Source organism: Balaenoptera acutorostrata, chromosome 1 (genome assembly GCF_949987535.1).
Source record: "Balaenoptera acutorostrata chromosome 1, mBalAcu1.1, whole genome shotgun sequence".
Taxonomy (NCBI): Eukaryota; Metazoa; Chordata; class Mammalia; order Artiodactyla; family Balaenopteridae; genus Balaenoptera; species Balaenoptera acutorostrata.
Genome location: NC_080064.1, coordinates 156,015,229 through 156,035,895, shown reverse-complemented (window position 1 = coordinate 156,035,895; position 20,667 = coordinate 156,015,229). Strand labels below are relative to the sequence as shown.

Here is a 20,667-nt window from a genome sequence, read left to right as displayed (position 1 = left end):
GAAAATGCAGGCACCTGCCATTCTGTGAAGCTCCTTCCAGAAATGAAAAGGACAGTCATAAAATGTGGCATGCGGGGGAGGAGGTGGGGTGGGGGTGACATGCATCATAAAAAGCGTAATGGACTAATGCTAATACACAGACTGGCTGCAGCCCAGGGGTGTCTGCTGGGTTCAGACATAAATATTGGGGAGGCACCAAGGAGACAGATTTTTTATTTCTTTGATTTGATGGGGAGAGGTTGGGCATATTTTTTCCTCTATTTCTCTGACTGTGGCCATTCCTCTGGCGAGACCACCAATCCGTTTGAGACTGAAGCTACTCAGTGTTTTATGGCTTCCAGAGCAGTTAGACTCTTGGAAAGACTGGAGGTGCAGAAGCATTTGTGGGTGCATCACATTGCCTCACAGGGTCAGTCCACTTGGGGGTTTTGTTGGCATCATCCAAGATCTTGCCAGTGACAAGAGATCAGAATGGGGTGAGTGTAACCGTGCTGGATGTATGCTTGAATGCATGTATGAGTAACTAGGTACCTGCCCAACATCAGGCAAATTTTGAACGTTAAAGGGACTGATTTATGTCCTCTGCTTGGTGGGAACCAAAAGAACAGCAACCCCAGAAATAACCCAACACGAATCTCCATCCCCTCTTAACTTCAGGCATAAAGAGTAAAATAGCTGTTTGTTAACTAGTGGCAAATTCAGGTACTTCAGGACTGAACCAAGCACACTGTTTTCGAGGGCTTTCCACATTCTCTGGCTAATGTTGGCCATTGGCCCACTGCTATCTATCCACACATTTGCCTTGAAGTATGCCCATACACAGAAAGGGTAAATGTACAGTGGAGGTATGGGCAGAAGGCAGAAGCGAGTAGGAATCCTGTATGAAAAGGGCCTCCATTCCAGGTGAGGCTACGGTGCCCTTGCCTTTTTCTTCGTACCTTGAAGCCCTCAGAGCCTAGGAGTGGTGCTCGAGCTCTGGGCCCTGAACTCAAGGATGGATTCAGTCCACCTAGAACCCTGGGCTACTTGAGAATAAAGACAAACAGCAGAAATTGTGGTGCCTATGGTGGGGTGAGGAGCCCCGGCTCAGCCTTTTAGTGTGTGCGAGAAAAAGACCGAAGGCGTTTGGAATTCATGTTGCAGTTCACCATTTGTTTGGAAGAGTTAATTTTCCATGTGCTGTCCCCGAGAAGAGGTGGGAAATAAAGCGGCAGTCTTCCAAACGCCGTGGGTACTGAGAGCTAGAGCCTTTCGTCCTCTGCATCTGGGTGTATGTGAGAGGAGAAAGAGGAAGGGGAGTGAGGAATCTCACTGGGTGTGGAAGGCCCATGATAAGCAATTGAGATACTTCTTTAACCTCATTATAATCCTTATGAAGTAGATATTATTATTCCTGTTTTAAAGATGAGAACCCTCAAATCTGAGTTTCCAAGAGGTTACATAACTTAGCTAAGATCACAAACTTAATACATAGTAGGGTTAGGACTTGAACTCAAACCACTGTCTTCTCACAATGACTTAAAAATACAAAAGGAAAAAAAATCAATAAATGATGATTTGGAGGAAAAATTATTTTCAGTCTGACAGTCAAAAGAGCAGGGACAAGTGCATCTCTTAAGCCAAGTGGTGCATATTATTCCCAGTGATAAGGGGGGGGGGGCGGTGTCACCACGTGTGCTATTGTTAGAAAAGGACTAGAGGACCCTTGTGTGCATGATGACGCGTGATTACTCAGAGGGTGAGTGGGGCATTGAGCCTCCAGCGCTGACCTGGGTGCCTGATGATAATAAATGCCTGGGCTCCCCAGTAAATAAATACGCTGCAGATTTACCTGGGAAAGCACCTCCTCATGAGAGAGAGCTCATCCTCTCCCACCAGGTGTAGCAGTGGGCTCTTTTATGTGTGAGGTTAACCGGCGCTCTCTGGATGGGAACCCTTGGAATCAGTTGTGAGTGGGGGTCTTGCCCAATCATCTACCTAAAAATGAGGCCAATTGGGCCTATCAGTAGGGGTTTGGCTCAGCCCCTTCCAACCAAGCTTGGGGCCTACCAAGACGTTCCTCTTCCCTCAGTTGGCTCATAGCCACCTGAAAGTCTGAGAAAGAAATCACCAGAGTACCTAGTCTTTTAGCCTAAGGTTAAGGTTAGACTTAAAGAAGACCTTCCTGACTCTGAGCTGTCTGACCCTGGACCATAAGCAACCAAACTGGCTCTGGAATATCCTTTCCTAAAGATTTCAAAGAGAGGGAGAGATACCTAATTGCTGCCCACAGTTCTGGGCAAGGGGCAACCTTCCCTCCAGCCTCACCTTTGCTTGCTGATATTTTAGTAAAGGCCCAATACAAATATAGAATGTATAATTTTCACATCATTCTTGGCAAATCCCAGGTGCGCCCCATTAGCAGAGTTCCAAGGATGCCATTTTCTATCAAGAAAAAGATATGCCGCATCGTAGGGCCCTTAGCTAAGGGCCCTATTAATAGCGGTCCTAATTATATGGCTGCAAATTTAATTCATAGCAATGATTAGTGTCAGAATCAAAGGCATCAGCATCAATATTGATGGAATTGCATAAGCTCCATAAACAGAGAACAAGCATTCGGGCCCATCCCCCCAGCAGTGGTTTGCTGTTAACTATTACATTAAATGTCTCTTCCAATTTTGCCAGATCAGAATGAGTCCATTTCTCAGTGTCCTCCTCCCCCACCCGAAACCTTTGCCCGGCCAGCTCTGAATGGGTATGACTGGCACACAAAAGATCCCAGACAGTGTCTTTGAAGGAAAGCCCGGGGCCTCCAAGGGATGCACGGGTGATGGGCCCAGGCCCCACGCTTTACACGGCAGCTCTTGGCCTTGTCAGTAACACTCCTTTGTCTCCCCTTCAGAAAGCTCACAGCAAACAATGATGCCTGGAGAAAGGGGAGTCAGCTGGGGACTGTGTGTGGCACAAAGGCTGCCACCCCATCCATTGTGGCCTGGGCTGAGATGGGTGGGAAGGGGAGGAGGAGGCCTGAGGGGAGTGACACAAGGCAGCGTGTGCTGAGGTGACAGCTGCCACGTCCCGGTTTTCCAGGGGATTTTGGCTGGAAAGAGTGCAAAGTTAGGCCTACCACTCTTCTCTCCTGAATCTTTCTGCAGCTCTCTGTAGGGCAGGTGGTGGGTTACAGTGGGACCAACAGAATCTTAGAGAAGGAAGATAGAGTGCTCAAAGTTAGTGGTTCACAAAGCCCAGGTCTGGAGTCAAAGAGATCTAGATTTCAATCCCAGCTGTCCAATTAGTCGCAATGTGACTCAGCAAGTTACCTAACTTTGTTGAGCCTCAGTTTGCTCATATGGAAAATGGACGTAATATTAATCCTTACCTTACAAGGGTATTGTGAGGCTTAACTAAAAAAATACGTAGCTCAGGGCTTAGCACATAGTGAGTGTCTAAGTTATAATAGGCCCACTCCCTGCAAAATAAATAAATAAATAAATAAAGCAGCATGCCTAGAAAAAGGACTCATATGTAAAACTTGAGGTTCCCAATTCAGTGTTCTTCTGACTTGTCAGAACTTCTTAGCCCCAAGGCAAGCATTTTGTGGGTAAGCAGGCCTCCTTGCTGGCCAGGCTCTAGAAAGATCCTCAAGTCACATACAGTGAGGGCTCAGGGATGCTGGGCACCCCAGACCAAGGGTGCATGGCCAGGCCTGGAATAGGAAGCTCAGCTAGAATTTGCCCTGGAGAGAACAATCCCCAGACCAATTTTAGGTTCTGCATAGGGAATGCTTGCATGCTAGGGAAAGGCAGAGGTCAGCCTGAGGTTTTGTGCAGAGGGAACGTTCTTCCATATGACACAGAGAGAAGGGCCCCAAAAGTAAAGTCTAAAAACCTGGATTTTATCTTGCTCCTGTTGCTAAGGACCTGGGTGATTTTGTGCAGATCACTTAACCTTTCTAGGCCTCAGCTGTCTTATCCACAAAATAGAACAATAAACATCTCACCTGCTCAAAGTCTGTTGGCTGGACTAGTTTTCTGAGGGCCTTTCCAGTTATTAAAATCAGGGGAACATTCCTGACCTTGTGTGATGGAGTCTATCTTCCCCCTGGGGGGTGGGGCTGACCCCTTTGTAGGGTCCAGACTCCATGGCCTCTCCTCCTTCCTTGGCTGCACTCTCATCCACCCCTGAACACAGAAGTGTGAGAATTCCTGATTTGCTACTATAGGCTGTTGATACTATTGCCCCTTCCAGGTTAGGTGGGGACGCCCAGCTGGTGTCAGTAGCCTTTGAAATCCAATGAGGTTTTGGAGAGTGATGGCTGATTGGGACAATCCCAGAGGCACCAGCTCCTAAACTTGTGCCCTATCTTGAAGCCTAGAAACCTTTCTGGAGGCTGAGGCCAGGAGAGGGACAGAATCCCAGGAAGAAACTTAAAGGACAGAACCTCAGGGTGACCTTCAGCACCTTGCATCTCCATATATCTCCTGCTTCTCTGGACAGAAGGACACGTGATAACAGGAAGGAAAGAGAAGTTCAAGTAGCTGCAAGCTTTTAGCTTCATCATTGTTGGACTATACAGGTGACTGAGGTGTGTGCTGCACCATCTCCACCTGAAATATTTGTAGCTCTGATTCCAGTCTTCCCTTGATTTACCCTGTGATCCTAAGCAATCCATAATAATCCATAATCTCTGTGAATTTCAGTATCACCATCTGCCACGGAGCAGAGAAATATCTCAATCCTTCCTGTTTATCCTAAAATGCTATGGGATTAGTGAGCTAATGGAAACCAAGGGAATCTGGGTCCTTAGAAAAGGATGGTAATGGTATAGGAGTGGTAGCAATAACACTAGTAGAGTCACACTTACAGTAATAATGGTAATAGCAGCAATGGCTGCCATTTATTAAGCATCTGCTACACACTGGGCTCTATATTAGGTACTTCATATCCCCCAAGTCTGACATGCATAGCAATCTTGCAAGGTAGCGTCAGTGGACCAGTTGATGACACTAAGGTCTGCCCAAGATCACACAGTTCACTGAAGGTGGAGTTGTGTAGCCCTAGGATATCATGGTTGGCTTGGGAACATGCAAAGGGCAGAGAATGGCCCCATTTTAGTTAATTCTGCAAAGCCGTAAGAGCCAAACCACCACTTCCCCCAGCCCGGCCCTGAGGAGGGGTCAGTACCTATTGTTTGGTGATATGGGACTCGGAAAGCTCTCACTGGTGACTAATGCAGCTGGATGCCGGTGTCCAGCAGGATTAGATTAGTTCGGCGCAGCTGGTCTAGTCTTCTAAGTATTTTTTTTCCCATGACACAGGGCTGGGGGCAAGGGGCAGGATTCTCTTCCTCCATCTGACCTTGCAAACATGTCACTAAAAAAGAGGCTGATCTGACGGCTCCACTCCCCCAGGGAGCCAGAGAAGAAGTGGGCTTCGGGGGAAGCCTCAAAGATGTTGATAATAATAATGGAAAGCACTTTTGTTGCCAAGCACCATAGTAAGAACTTTTCATACATGATTTCACTTAGTCCTTCCAACAACTATGCAAAGTGTTTATTACTACCCACTCCACAGAAGAAAAAAATTGAGGCTCACAAGTTAAGTAACAATAATAGTGATATTTAAATGCATATAAGCTCAGCACTCCACTTTACATAAATTATTTCATTATGCTCTATTTTTTTCATTAGCACTTATTATCTTCTAAATATACTGTATGTTGTGCGTTCTCGTTATTTTCTCATTATTTTCTTCCCACATTAAGGTATAATCTTCACTAGGGCAGGCGATGTTGACAGTTTTGTTTACTACTGTATACCGAGCAAATGGCGCATAGTAGGTATTCAATACATTTTCGTTCAAGAATGAATGATTTCATTTAATCCTCATTACAATCTCATGCGGCAGGTATTATAACTGTCTTCATTTTACACATGAGGAAACTGAAGCTCAGAGGTCACACAGCGAATAGACTGGTGTCAGGACTGCATCCTGTAAGCTCATATGCTCTTTGTTATGCAAATAGGTTCCTACCTGAAGACAAGAGGACAGCACCAGCTGGTCTTTGGAGGTCCTGTCCAACCTCGAGATATATGTCCATGCTCTGTATCCACAAGCAGGCAAGACTCAATGACCTAAAAGGATGTGCATCTATGTGGTCTGTATTTTCCTAAAGATGACCGCTCTGTAAACATTAGCACCTTGGCCTCTTAAACATTCTACAGAGCCTATTTGGGTCACCTGGATTCTGTGAGCTTGAATCATTATGCTCGTGCTTCACCTGCCCTGAGATAAAGCCCCGAGCTCCAAAGGGCTCCCTCTTGGAGTGCAAAGCACCATGCTGAGCACACAGCCTGACTCCTCACACAGGGATTATCCAAGATTGAAGCACACAGGAGCCGCACAAAAGGTGCAAAACATAAATGCATCTTTAGTTTCTCCCTTTCAGAATGACTCTGGGAGACCAGGGGCTCTTCCCTGGGGTCAGCTGGGGCTCTGGATAGAAACCCACACCCTCTCTCTCCACCTGTCATGGTCAAGCAGGGGGATGTGGTGGTCAGGGGAGGGGGTTTGGAAGGATTCTGTAAATATGCCCCCTTCCCTGTGCCAACCAAATGCTGCCTTTCCCAGCTTCCAGAAGACCAGTTCTTGGGACCCAAGAGGCCTATAAAACAACAAAACAAACAGCGAGTTTGGCGGCAGGAGCCTGGGCAGGGAGCCAAAGTCATTACTAGGGATGTGGTGGTGCGTTCTGAGCCACCAGCCCGCCTCCTCTGCACAGGCCCTGGGGCAGGGGGAGAGGGCATCTGCGGCCCACTACCCCAGCCCCCGGAGCTGCTGAGATGCGTCAGGGACTCAGAGCATTAGCTCAGCGGTCACAGGTCCCAAGAAAGCCGCTAGGTCTCCTAGAATGAGACCCGCAGCCCTGTCTGTTTACTCAATCCAGGGTTCACAATGAGAGACGAGTGAATCATTTCCACTCTGAGGAATGAGTGGCTATTGTTCGGTGGTGTTGGCACAGCGAGAAAGGTATGTTTCTCAGCTTTGCATCCAACTTGGCTTTCCGTCCGCCAAGACAACTCCACCCCACAAGGGAGCCAAGTAGCAGGTTAGGAACTTCCGTGCATGTTTTGGGAGGAAGTATAAATGCCAATGTCAATTTTGCCAGTGGATTGGCCATGTAACCTTGGGCAAGATATTTAATTTAACATCCCGGTGGCTCAGTTTTCCACATCTGTAAAATGGAGTGGAGATGCAGGGAACCATCACCATACTTAGCTGAAGTATTTGTGGAGGATGGAAAGGACCGTGGAAAGATATCTCATAAATAATCAGTGTTATCAAGTAACTGAGCAGTAACCCCAGGGCCTGGGAGAGTTAATCCTTTGGTGCTCCCAATGGATTCTTTCCAGTGCCTAAGCTGCTACTGCAAGAAGCTCACAGTTTTCCTGGCCTGGCTCAGTAAATCGTTTGTGAGCTTACAAAGAGAAGAATAAGAATGGGAAGGGACATCGGGCAGCATTTCCTGTGAGCTGCGCACTGGAGACCTTGGGTTGGTATGTCCCATAGGGAAAGGCAGAAAGGATTTTCCTCAAGAATTTCACAGGCATTTTGGTGGCTGCCTTAGCTAATGGGAAAGAAGGTGTTGGCAAAAGAGGCCCCGGCGCTCCCCAGACCTTGAAAAGGCTAAGTCTCTGTGGATTTGCAAAAATGTCCAGGAGTCCGATAAACAGAGGGCTGGCGGGGGTGGCAGGGGAGGGGTGGCCTGGGCCTCTGTACCTGCCTCTCTGCTGAAGGCAAAACTGCCTCTGATGCAGGTGAGGCAGATAGCTGGCCACGCTCTCCTGGGATCTTCGGGCAACAGTGTAAACGCGGCTCCCTTCTCCCAGCTTGGTCGGCATTGCTGAGAGCAGCACCCCACCCTCTTCCAAACACTGTTAACCAGAAAACAGGCTCTTTTCCTGTCACAGCAGTTCTCTTGTTTCCTAGACTCCTCATCCCACGGCCACCCTCCAACCCTCCCCCTCCCCCGCAGACCTATCCACCACATCCTAACTTCCTTCCTTTGCAAACCAGCCACGTCAACAGGAGTCACTCTTGGTGTCTGGTTCTCTTCCAATGCGTGCACGTAGGTCTCTGGCCTGGAGGAGGTACATTTGAGATAAATTTCATGAGCAACTGATGTGTGAGAGACACTGAATCTGGCTGTGGGCATGGGTGACATATATGGAAAAGAGGGCCCCTGTCCTCCAGGACCTGTGGATCTCAAGAGAAGTGGACACGTTATTCGGCAGCTGCTCCCGCACCAGATGCTACTGGAGCAAAGCAGCAGGGGGTCTGAGGAGGGCGCTACTCACAGTGCTGGAAGGGGCAAGGTGAAGGACATGTCACCAGGCCTTGAGCAGCGGGAGAGGCTTCCGGTGGCAGGGCTGCGGGAGAGAACAGAGAGCCAGCACCTCCTGCTGCTGTGAGGCCCCAGGGTCGAGGGGCCAGAGGAGGCCTGAAGAAATGGGAAGCCAGGGCTGAGGCGCTGCAGATGCAGGGGAGGAACCAATGCGACTTTGTCCCAAACCCTAGAGAGTCCTGCTTCCCGGTCCCAGGGTCTTCTGCCCTCTCAGCTCGGCCCCTTCCCATGCCCCATGACCTGCCTCCTGGACCCCTCCCTTCAACCTGGGAAGTCGTGTTAAATGAGTCTGTAGTCCCTGTCGCCACTACTCTTCCTCGTGTGCTTTGGTATTAGCTCCGGGCATCTCCTACGTGGACTCCCGCCGCCTGCCCTTGGCCAGGAGGGATGTCGGCACAGTCATCCGTGCCCAGCCCCAGGAGGCCCTGCTCTCCCTCCCCTGCCTCTTGCCCCAGGCCTGCCTGCCCTCATCCTCTGGGTCCTGCCTTGCCCCTTCTGGGCCAAGCACCTCCCCGCTGACCCTCAGGGGCTTTCTGCTACACACCCAGGGCCAGCGTGAACCCAGCCGGTGACTTCAAAGCCCACCCCCAGGGTGCCTTGGCCTCCCCCACTCTGCTCTCCTTCTCTGCCCTCCCTTATCTCCCACCCCTACTGAGGGAGTCAGAGAAATAGGGGCGGCATAAGTGGGAAGGTCATGTGCTTGGTGCAGGTGCCTCTCCACAGCTTCCCTGATCGGTGACCACCCAGTCTCTGCTTCAGTATTTCCACTGACTGGGAGCTCATTCCCTCTTGAGTCAACTCTTTCCATTATGGGACAGTTTGGCTGCAAGAAGCTTCTTCCTCCTATTAAGCGGAAAACTATTTTACAGGAACTCCTACCTGTTGGCCCTCTTCTGCCCTCTGGGGCCACACTGAATAAGTTTAATTCATCTTGCACAGCTTAGTGGAGAAGCATGATTGTGAAACCAGACGATCAAGGTTCAGACCCTGGCTCTGCCATTTACTTGCCGTGTGGCTCTTGGACGCATTTCTTTACCTTTTCTGGCCTCTATTTCCTCATCAGTAAAATGGAGGTGATAATAGCACCTACCCCATCGAGTTGTATAAAGATTAGTTAGTAGATATAAAGTTCTTAGAATATCACCTGACACATAATAAGTGCTCAGTAAATCACAGGCTGTGAAGATTCATCTCCTCCTTTCCTCTTCTTCCCTTGGGTTAACATCCTTTTAAAAGTATTCTCCATACAGCATGGCTCCCGCATCCTTGCAGCCCTTGTTGACCTGGCTCTTTGGTTGGCTTAAGCCCTCTTACAATGTTATCTCCCGTGGGAAGTGGAGCCTCCACTTCTCATGACCTTCTGTTAGTGTGGTGAAGACTAATTAACTTTGCTATCAGTGGATCACACAGTTGGCTCACAAGGTCAGCGAAAATCCCAAGATCCTTTTCACTTGATCCTCTAGGGCTTGAGCCTCACAGTACTCTACGCCTTGGCTTCCACTTTGCCAAGTCCTCCAAGTCCCTCCGCGCCCTCTAGACCTTCCTGGCACGTGCTTTGCATCTTCTCAATGTGGCACCCAAGGTCTAGAGGGCCCTTCTCTCCCATCCCCAACTCGTCACTTTGTCTCATTCAGTCTCAGAGCAAATCCTAGTAAGCTTCCTCCTCCATGAAGCCCTCCAGGTTAATCACACTGTGGCAGCTGATTTCTCTGGAATTGTTCCATCCCTGTGGTGAATCCTGGCCTGTCTTCTTATCACCTCTGATGCACTGGTCCTTAGTCTAGGCAAGTGTTACACCTCTTGGTTCTAAGGTCTCGTCCTTATTCTGCCTGTTCCCTCTGCATGTTTGTGGCTCAGAAGGCGGTGGCCTCGTCTGCACTGTTCTCTGCCTGGCGAGCAGAGGGCAGGTATGAGCAAGTATGTGACACAGCACAGAACAACACCTCGTGGTCCTGCCACTTCTAGGGAGTCTCTGCTTCCTCTAATCGTCCCCACTCGGGGACATCCTGTCCTATGGGCTGCCATGGACGGAGGCTGCACAGTCTGACAGACGCCTGGTTAGGCAGGGAAGAAGTGAGTGGTCCTGACGCACCCTGCTTCCCTCTCCTCTCCAAACTCTTGGCTAGTTGTTTTTTTGTTTTTTTTTTTTTCCTTCCTGTGTTGAAAGAGCTATGCGGCCTGGACCATGGCAGGGTTTCCTGGGGACATTCCATAAATTCCTCATGGGCCGTTTCCCTGGGTAAATGGGAGGCCAGTGGGAGCCCGGCTTTAGTATCAGGTGCCTCAAAGGCGTGTGGGTGGAAAGGAAGGGTGAGTCGTCCAGAGGAGAAGGAGGGGTATTATGAGCTCATAGAAACAACTAAAGAATATCGAAGTGAAGAGTGAGAAGGAGAAGACAACTGCAGGTCGGAACCAGCTGTGGGCAGCCATGCCCCCAGCCTTGCCCTTGAACCCTCTGACTTGCCTCCCTAGCAACTTGTCTGCTGGGGTTCCAACAGGGCTAAGAGAACTTGGCTACCTTGAGTGCGTGGCTTGAAAAGATGCCCCAAGCAACCCACTGTGTTGTGTGCACAAGACGCAGAGAGACATGGGAAGGTCAGCCCAGGGCCCTTTGAGCCTGGCTGGGCGGTTCTTCCTTTATTCAGTCCTCGTCCATCCATTTGGCAAACATTAATTCCCTAACTCAGATCCAGGGCTGAAGAGAATGGAGGCCCTAGCCCCTGGCTGAACCCTGCAGCAAGCCTGAACCTGAAGACTGTTCTCAGCCTCCACCCCCGGGGTTCCGTGGCTGCTTCTTTAAGTAAAACAGGTGTCAACTTGGATGTCAGGACAAGAGGCAACTTGTCCTCATCTCTAAGCTTGGACGAGTCACTTTTCTTCTCTGGGCCTCAATTTTCCTGCCAAATAACACTAGTATTGGGCTAGATGGTCTCTAAGGTTCCTTAGAGAATGGTTTTATTTTTCAAGACAGTCTTGAGGCCCATCCCAGGTGGGAACACTTGGTGAAAGGATGAGGCAGAAAGAAGGAAATAAATATGAACAAGGCATGACCCCTGCCTTTAACAGAACTTTCAAGAGAATAAAGGAGACAGAATCACAGGAATGATCCAGAACAGTGACTAAAGGTGCAGGAAGGACAGGAGAAAATGCTGAGCACCAGCTTAGTTGTGGCTCCTGCTGGCCCTACAGAACCTTTGTGCAATTGAGAAACCGGTGGTATTTATGGGCAGATGAGTCAGCTCGAGGAGCTCCTCTGGGGGTATGTTTATACCCTAGGGCATATGGCTTGACAAGGAGAGTTCAGGTTGGATTTCAACTCCCATAGGCCCCTCGGCCCAAAGTCCCTGGGCAAGTCACAATCTACCCAGCTGTATAGATAACCCTGCAGGAAAGAAGCCAGCCTCAGGGGTCCAAGTTGAACCCTGTCTTGATAGAATATACCACTTTTTAAAAATTGAAGTAGAGTCGATTTACAATGTTGTATCAGTTTCAGGTGTACAGCAAAGTGATTCAGTTTTAAATATATATATATATATATATATATATATATATATATATATCTCCTATTTCAGACTCTTTTCTAGAGTACACCACTTTTAAATCTTAGTGGAATCTCAGAAGGCCAACTCCTTCCCTCTCCACTTCTGGGAAAGCAAACGCCGGGACCACACTCATCCTCACTCTCCCGTACCTGAAACCAAGCCAGGGCCCACAGTCCCAGGCCAAGTGGAGGGCACAGGACAGGTGCAGGTAGGCACCTCTCCACAGAGTGAGGAAAGGGTTAAAGGGCTTTGGTATCATGAGAAAGAAGGCGTCTCCACATCAACCCAGACCAGTTTTTCTCACCTCCTTTGGCAGCAACTCAGAACAAGCAGAACACGGAAATTCTTCCTCAGGCTCCCTCCCTGCCACCCTCCTTCTACATTCCCAAACAACATCTCTCCTGAGGCTCTAACTGGATTAGGAGGAAAGAGCCACAGGGCTGATGTCAACATCAAAGGGTGAGATGCGGTGAGGTCTGGCCTGTGCCTTGATCCACAGGTGCCAGGACTGGGGAAAGGTGGCAGGAGGGTGAGCTTGGGAAAAAGGGATTAGCAGGGACTGGAAAGAACGTGGCTGCTGTAATCCCACGTAATAAACCAGACTGTGCTCCGTCTCTACACCTTAAGCGCTAGACAAGCAGGTACAAGCTGCCGGCTTCAGCCCGCCACGCAGGAGGCTTCCCGTGCTTCCAGCCCCAGACGGCCCGTGCCCTCCCATGGGCAGAGGTGCTCAGAGCAGGCACAGGATAAGATGCCTACTTCCTCCTGTCAGCTCAGGTCTTGGGGGTGAGGGAGGAGGGGCAGGGAAGAGACTGCGATTGCAGGAAGAGGAAAGACAGGAGAACGGCCCCTTATCCAGGCACCATATACCATCCCAGAGAGGCCCCACCATCGGCTGAGAAGTGAGACCTATAATGTGCTTCAAGCAGCTGCTCTGGACTCAACAAAGACTTTTGATCAGTACAATCACCTCTATAGACTATGGGGAGGGATTTGTGATGTGGGTGATTCATAATATAGATAATCAAAAAATCAGTTCTACTTGATTTGGAGATAGTGTTTTGTTTCTTTTTTCTCCTTTAGACAGATGCACCTTCCTAATTCCTTGGAGTTTGGTCAATATTGAAATATGTTTACATTACCAAGACACTCACTGACCAATGGGTAGAGGAAGCAGCTAGAAGATAAGCCACAAATTAACCCCTACCAACTCTCCCCACTCTATCTGTTCCTGCCCCAAGAAAACTGAGTTGCCTCTAGTTAAATCTCCATCAACAGTAACCTTCCAGAAGAGGCTCTCAGCCGAGGAGCTGAACAGCATCGGGGCGTCCAGGCTCATGGACTCTTACCTTTTTCAGCTTGCCGCTCTTTGTGCCCACAAACACCACGCTGTAGCCATTGTAAACGTAGGACGCCACCGAGGTCATGCGGTCCCGGCTGGTGGTGTACAGGGTCAGGCCCTCTACTGGAATTGAGCCTCCAAGCGGCTGGTTGATGTCCAGTCCACAGAAGTTGTCATCGATGGGCACCGGCTGGAGAGAAGGGGAGGGACCTGGGGTGAGTAGCAGTGGAGGCAGGGCCGAGTTGATCCACAACAGCCCACCCACCGTGGCCACCAGCCCCAGGACACCAGGCCTCAGAGAAGTTCAGGCATGGAGTTCAGGGGCCTAACACATACTGCACACACAAATATCTCACGGCTGACCCATGAACCCCACACTGACTCCTGTGAAACCAGACAGAGGAACCAGCAGCTTTCTTCTCCCTTACCTGCTATCACCCACTCACTTTTCTGCCAAGACAACCAGCGACAGTTTGCAAAGCTGATTGCTCAAACTCATTTCCTGGTCATTTACATGTCCCTGTGGATCATGCCATTTGTGGCAGTCTTTCTATTTAGACAGTGGAGATTCAGTCTAGAGGCAACATCACAGGATTCCTACCAGCCTGGTGGCATTCCTTATTTGTTTCCTGGACTGCAAAGGCCTGCCTTTGGGCATAAGGAATTTTCAGTCATTCCATTATTCACCACATCCCATACTGGGGATAGATTAAAAAGGGTTATCTTAATATTGAACAGTGCCTTATACTTTGGAAAAGTCACTTCATCTACATGAATCTCAGTTTCTTCAGGTGTCATACTACCTGCCCACCTTTGTGAGAGAATCACTGGGGAGAAAAGGAAATAACGCATGCAAAGAGATCGTTAAGTTGCACAATTTTCATCATTGCCCGTTAGAGGTCTTCAATGACGTTCGGGTAGATTCTGGGGGAGATGTCCTTCTTGTTAGCAGCCTTTTGCAGGGAGTGGGGGTATGCTTGTATAAAGAATATCTGTCATTGAATAAAAATTAAAAAAAAAAAATTAAAGTCTCTTCTCTGTCGGAAGAGACTAGGGCACCTTGAAAGGACATCACCTTGAGCAAGTGGAAAAATAGCTGGACAGAAAGAATTCCAGTCTCTGCTCTTCTTCTATGTGGCTATGTGATCAGTAACAGCCTCTTTGGGGCTGTTAAATTGATGATTTCTAAGATCTCATTCAGTTAAAAAAAAAAAAGACTGCATGCTTCCTGAGGACAGGGGCTGAGAGGGGGCTGCATTCTCTGCACACTGTCTAGCCTGGGGCTGGGCTATGACGGATCCTCCGAAACATCCCAGCTGATTGCACAACAGGGAATCCTGTGGGCAAAGGTTGCAGACTCTGGGCCAGAAAGAGCCCTGAGCCCTGTGGCAGCTGTTCCTCCTGGGTCTGGAAAGGCATCCTCGAGGAGGAAGGAAGTGACGGTCGTGGGAAGCACGGAAAGCATCATGGAGAGACCTGTTCCCATCACCCTTCTCCTCTCATCCACACCAGGAAAGAGCAGGCTGATGTGTCGTTCCCTGACAGCTTCATTTCCTTGGAAGAACTGATTTATAAGCTAAATGGGATTTTTTGGGTAAACCAGGGACTTTTCTTCCATTCTCTGTTCAAATCCAAAGAGAACAGAGGCTCATGTCTTGTGATTCCTTGGTGTTTTGTAGAGAGCTACTGCTCCTACAACTGAGTGGTGGTGCTACCCGTGTGTGTGTGTGTGTGTGTGTGTGTGTGTGTGTGTGTGTGTGTGTGTGTGTTTATTCTTTAGGAAAGAAAACTAACTTTTGGGTTAAGGATGACCTTGAACTCTGGATTATATGGCGCTCCACACGGCAGAAGGGATAAGCTTCTCAGGAAGGGAGTGAAGCAATGGTATACTAGAGCCAGCTTATGAGGAATGCCTGTACATCTATCTCTGCGTTCAGTGACATCACACTGGTGCCTTGAAATTATCCATGGTGGGAGTATTTACACCACGGAAATTGGCAAATGCTTCTAATCAAGATCCTCCCACCCCAATCCCTTCCCTACTACTACCATTGCTTGCATATAGCCATCCATTTAAGATTCACCAGCACATCCCTGGAGCCAATGATGGAAATTTCAGGCTCCCTAGAAAGGTAGGTCAGAGGAATCAGCTACCACTTTCTACATTTTCTACTTCTCTTTCTCATCCCTATATCAGAGGCACAAGTGTCCTGAAAAGAATCAAGAAATCTAGATTGTAGTCCTGTCTCTACCACTAGCCAGCTATGTTATCTTGATATACCACATAACCTCTTTGAGTCTGAATGCTCTCATCTGTAAAGGGAAAGGATTAGACCAGGTAATCGTCAAGCTGCCTTTCAGCTCTGAAAGTTCTTCAGTTTCTTTCCCACTGTCTCCAGGGACCGGTAAGGTTGCAGAGCCTGGGCTCAGGCATAAACCAAGCCAGCTTCTGAGAAATGATGACAGAAGTCAAAAATTTGCCAGTGATTTTGAATTTCTCTACATCCCTCCTGACTCTAGAATCGCCAGACTGTGACGGAAACGGTTTGTTCTGAGCCTAAGCCCCTGGGATTGGCTGGCATTTCCTTCTCTCGTCTCTAAATCGTCAGCTATTCCCAAACACCTGCTGCCCCTTTACTCTTGCTCCGAAAGGGAGAGCCTGGTGTATGGCTTTCCTTAGAGGCAACACGGCTAAATGCAAAGAGTTTGGACTCAGAGGTCATATGGGCTAAACTGAATTCAAATCCCTGCTGTGTCATTTATGGTTGTATGGGTGTAACCAATTTACTTAGTTTTTGTGAGTCTTTGTTTTTCCATCTGTCAAATGGGGGATGATAATCCTTGCTTTATAGGGTCATATTGAGGATAACCCTTAAACTGAGATAGTGAGATAACCCTTAAACTGCCCAGCACAGCCTTTAGGACGTAGCTGTGATTCAATGAGTGATGGTCCCCTTCCTCATTTCTTTTCTTGTAACAGAGCTCAAATCCTTTATCTGAGAGTTCCATGTTAGTCCAGAGATCACATTAAAATTAAGCTCCGGGACGTCAGCTACTCTCACTCCTCCTTAACCCCCTCTGAGGCCACCAAAACGTCTCTGGGTCCCCAGGTCTGGGACTCCTTAGATTATAAGGATTTTAAGGGGCCCCTCCTGTTGCAGCCCCACCTCCACCTCCACTCTCAAGGCCGCAGCAGAAGAGTGATGATTGAAGGAGGGGGTGGTGAGTGAGGGGCTGTTCGCCCTGAGGTCCTGATCCCACCCACTGTCACCTCTCTCCCAGTGACTTTGCTGCTCTTTGGTTACTAGCCCGGGCTTGTCTCTCTGCAAGCCAGTGGAGCCCCACAAGGGTGTCGGCTCTTCCTCTTCCCTCTGGCTCAGAAGCAGGCAGGAATCAGCAGTTTCCTTCTGACAAGGCCCCCTCTGGGCAGTGGGAACCAGGCTGGACTCTGCAAGGAGTTAACCCTTGCATTTCCTCTCCACTTCTCTTGATTGGTTGGGGCCGTAGGTTATAGAATTTCAGGACTGTAAAGAACTTTGGAGAATATCTAGCTCAACCTCCTCATTTTATAAAGGTAAAATAACAGCAAATAACTGGTTCTTTAATAATTAATATTAATAATTATAGCTGTCATTTATTACATGCTTATTATGGGCCAGGTATTGTGCTCATACATACTTGTTCCATTTGATCCTCATAATAACCATAAAAAGAGACTACTGGGCTTCCCTGGTGGTGCAGTGGTTGAGAATCTGCCTGCCAATGCAGGGGACACGGGTTCGAGCCCTGGTCTGGGAAGATCCCACATGCCGCGGAGCAACTGGGCCCGTGAGCCACGATTACTGAGCCTGCGCGTCTGGAGCCTGTGCTCCGCAACAAGAGAGGCCGCGATAGTGAGGGGGCCGCGCACCGCGATGAAGAGTGGCCCCCGCTTGCCACAACTAGAGAAAGCCCTCACACAGAAACGAAGACCCAACACAGCCATAAGAAGAAATTAAATAAATAAATAAATAAATAAAAATTTAAAAAAACAAAAAACAAAAAACAGATTCTTAGGCCCCACTGCCATTAAAAAAAAAAAAAAAAGAGACTACTATTATTTCTATTTTAAAAATGAAAAAAATACAGCTCAGATCAGGTACATAACTTGCCTAAAGTCACACAGTTTTAAGTGGTAGGACTGATTTTTAAATACAAATCTGTTGGAATTCCAAGCCTATGGCCTTAACTACTATCCTATTGTACCAAGCGACTGACGGTAGGAACAGAAGCATATGCTAGGCATGATTTGTTTTTTGCTTTAAGAAGAGGTTTTCGGTCCCAGTAGCAGACACCCTCCATTTAGGGTGCTCAGAAGGCAGCCGTATGGGTCACTTGGTCTCAGATTGTTTCCCAGGCTGCCGACCCAGTGTCCACAGCACTCTGCACAGAAATCTATCTTAGCACTTGTCACATGCGTAACAGTTAACTAATAATGCTCAACCTAACACGCCAGGCATGGTGTTAATCTTGCCACATAGTATCTGATCATCCCATGCGGTGGGCATTATGATTCCCATTTCACAGATGATAATGGAGAGATATTAAGTTACTCCTGAAGCCAGGAAGTAGCACAGATAGAATCTGAACTCTGAATCCCAAACTCTTTGGCACTATATTACACTGCCAGCTATTTTTTCTTTCACTTTTTCTCCCATTAGATTATGAGATATCTGAAAGATGTGATCATGTCTTTTTATGTTTGCATCCCCAGCTGGGCACTTGGGAGATCTTCAATACCTTCTTGTTAAGTGGATGGCTGGAGGGAGGGATGAATGGATGGATAGAGGGATGGGTAGATGGATGGATGGACGAATGGGTGGATCATGGTAACCACCTGGACGGCAGCATCTTGACCCTCTGACAGGACAGTGCTTGCCACTGACTTTCTTGTCTCTGCCATCCTCAGGTCTGGACCCCAAGCTCCCTTTCTTCTCCTTTTTCCCCTCTGCCCAATTCTTTTCCCCCAGTTTTCAAATTATCAGTCAAGCTCAACTCCGTTCTCTCTCCTCCAGCTTACATATCTACCTGCCTACTTTACCCGTTCACTTGGCTGTACAGTGGCCTACAGGGCCCTGTATGTACAGGATCTGGTCTGTGTTACCTCTGATGGGCTCATCTCCAACCACTCTTCCTGCCACATGCTCTGGTCCAGCTGTAGTGGCCTCCTCGCTCTTCTTCACACACTCCAGGCACGCCCTGCATTCTCGACAAGAGCTACTCCCTCCCTCTCTCTGGAATGCTTTCCCAGATACCTGCATAGCTTACTTTCCTCATTCTTTGCTCAAATGCTGCTTTCTCAATGAACCAATCCTCGTGGGTACTGCCTCTCCCCACTTCTGTGCTTTATTTTTCCCTATAGCAATCGTCACCATTTGAGAGACTACATACTTTAGGTATGAATTTGTCTTGCCTCACTAATGAAAGCTCCATGAGGGCAAGTAGCTGTGTTGTATGGTTCACCTCTGAAGCCCGCGGTGCTTACAACAGTGGCTGGTGGTGTAGAGGCCCTTGATTATACACTGGGAATGACTCCGCGGATCAACAAACACGCCTCAAGTATCTGGTATCATCAGACTCTGTATTATGGGGACCACCTGGTAACCTGAGCCTGAGCTCCTCTCTCATTTCAGGCCGTGGTGGTCTGCGGGCAGGGTGTGCAAAGGGGTTTGCAATGCCAGATGCTGCCTCAGGGGTAGAGCGGGTGGGCCCTTCTTACCGCCTTGGTGCACTGCACGTCCTTCCCCAGCAGCCAGTTGAGCTCCAGGTTGCCCTCGCCCTGGTAGCAGGACTGCAAGCGCTCTTTGATCTGCAAGTTGATGGCCCGGATGGGGAAGGCACAGAGGGCGGAGTCATCCGGCGGGTGGTGATACTGCTTCTGCCCTTTGGAGAAGATGGCGAAGAGCACGTCATCCTGGCTGCTGATGTTGAAGGCCTGGGCCAGCGAGTCCCCGGGCTTGGCGAGGTAAGCAGCCTGCAGGAGGCGATATTCGACCCCGGCCCGCGTGCAGCCGAAGGGCAGGGACACGTAGGAGTGGAACTTGGGGTCGTCCTTGCAGAGCCTCACGATGCGCGAGGTGTAGAAGAGGTCTCCGGCCGAGTTGATGGCCACGCCCTCGGGGGTCTCAGGCTGGACGGTGAGGAAGTAGACGAAGCCCCCGCTGGCGAAGCCGTAGATGTAGAAGATGTCAAAGTGGGCGACCAGGGCCAGGGTGTCGGAAGGGATCTTGATGAGTGAGGAGACGAAGTCGCTGTGGAGCTCGTAGTCGAGCATGGCGGAGGACTCGGGGTCGCGGGGCAGCTTGCGGCTGGACAGCGTGGGAAAGTAGTCCTGCTTGCCGTCCACGGCAGTGCCGATGAAGAGCTTGCCGTCCTCGCCCTCGGAGCGCACGATCACCCCGTACATCGTCCCCGTCTTGTTGACGCTGGACAGGTAGTGCTCCTTCTTGTGGGACGGCTCCACCAGGATGAAGAGGTCGTCCAGCCGCAGCAGCTTGCAGACCCCTTGGTAGAGGCTGCCGCAGGCCAGCAGCCGGTTCTCGGAGTAGTCGATGATGAGCAGCTTGTTGACGTTGTTGGTGACCGTGAGCACCTCGCTGCAGGGCTGAACGATGAGCGGCGGGTAGCAGGACTTGTTGTCCTCCTCCGGCCCCGTCTTGTGAGCCACCTGGACGGTCAGGTTGCCCGTCAGCTTGTACACGCGGTTGATGGCCCCCACGTACACTGCCCCCGTCCCGCGGTGCACCGTCAAATGGTTGAAGGTCCAGTCCCGGTTCTCGGAGTGGAAGGTGCTGAACTGGGGCATGCCGGCCGCCGGGGGTGCCAGCAGCACGCAGATGGCGGAGAGCAGGACCACAGGCCAGCCGTCCACCTCTGCAGCCCGCGGCCAGGGCCTCCTCTGTTCCATTCTGAGCCGGGCGGGGACCAGGAGACAGAGCCTCTGAGCGCTCACGTACTCCGCCTTCCTGGCTCGGCCCTTACATGGTTCTGGAAAACACAAGGCAGAGGGATCAGATGGAAAATAAATCCCTGGAGGAGTGAACAGGATTGCTTGACCCAGGTCCCAGTGCCGACTAGCTCTGTGAGCCTCTTTCTTCTGTATTTCAGTTTTTCTATTTTTAACATACTTTCTCCCTCTTCGGGATGTTCAGGGAATCCTATTATCTATTTTGGTCTCCAGCCTTTACGCTGTAAAATGCATTTTTTTTTTATAACTTTACAAAGCATCTCTATTTGTGTCCTCTTCACATATCGTTTTTATCTCTCAGAGAGGTTAAACGGCTGAGTTCACCCAGCCAGTTGATCCTGGTGTCGGAACTAAATCCAGACTTCCCCACCCAGTCGCTGGGTCTGTCCTC

General features: G+C 49.4%; 1 protein-coding gene across 2 annotated transcripts in view; it reads right to left on the bottom strand.

Annotated features, from left to right (window-relative positions):
* The window catches only part of PLXNA2 (plexin A2), a 214,226-nt gene that overhangs the window by 168,259 nt on the left and 25,300 nt on the right, over positions 1 to 20,667 (bottom strand). For both annotated transcript variants that reach the window (XM_007163953.3, XM_007163954.2), the window contains exons 2-3: positions 19,029 to 20,296; positions 13,278 to 13,460 (exon numbers count right to left, since the gene is read on the bottom strand). In XM_007163953.3, the coding sequence (XP_007164015.2) occupies positions 13,278 to 13,460; positions 19,029 to 20,216 (1,371 nt within the window). In that variant the 5' untranslated portion in view covers positions 20,217 to 20,296. The remainder of the gene's footprint in view (positions 1 to 13,277; positions 13,461 to 19,028; positions 20,297 to 20,667) is intronic.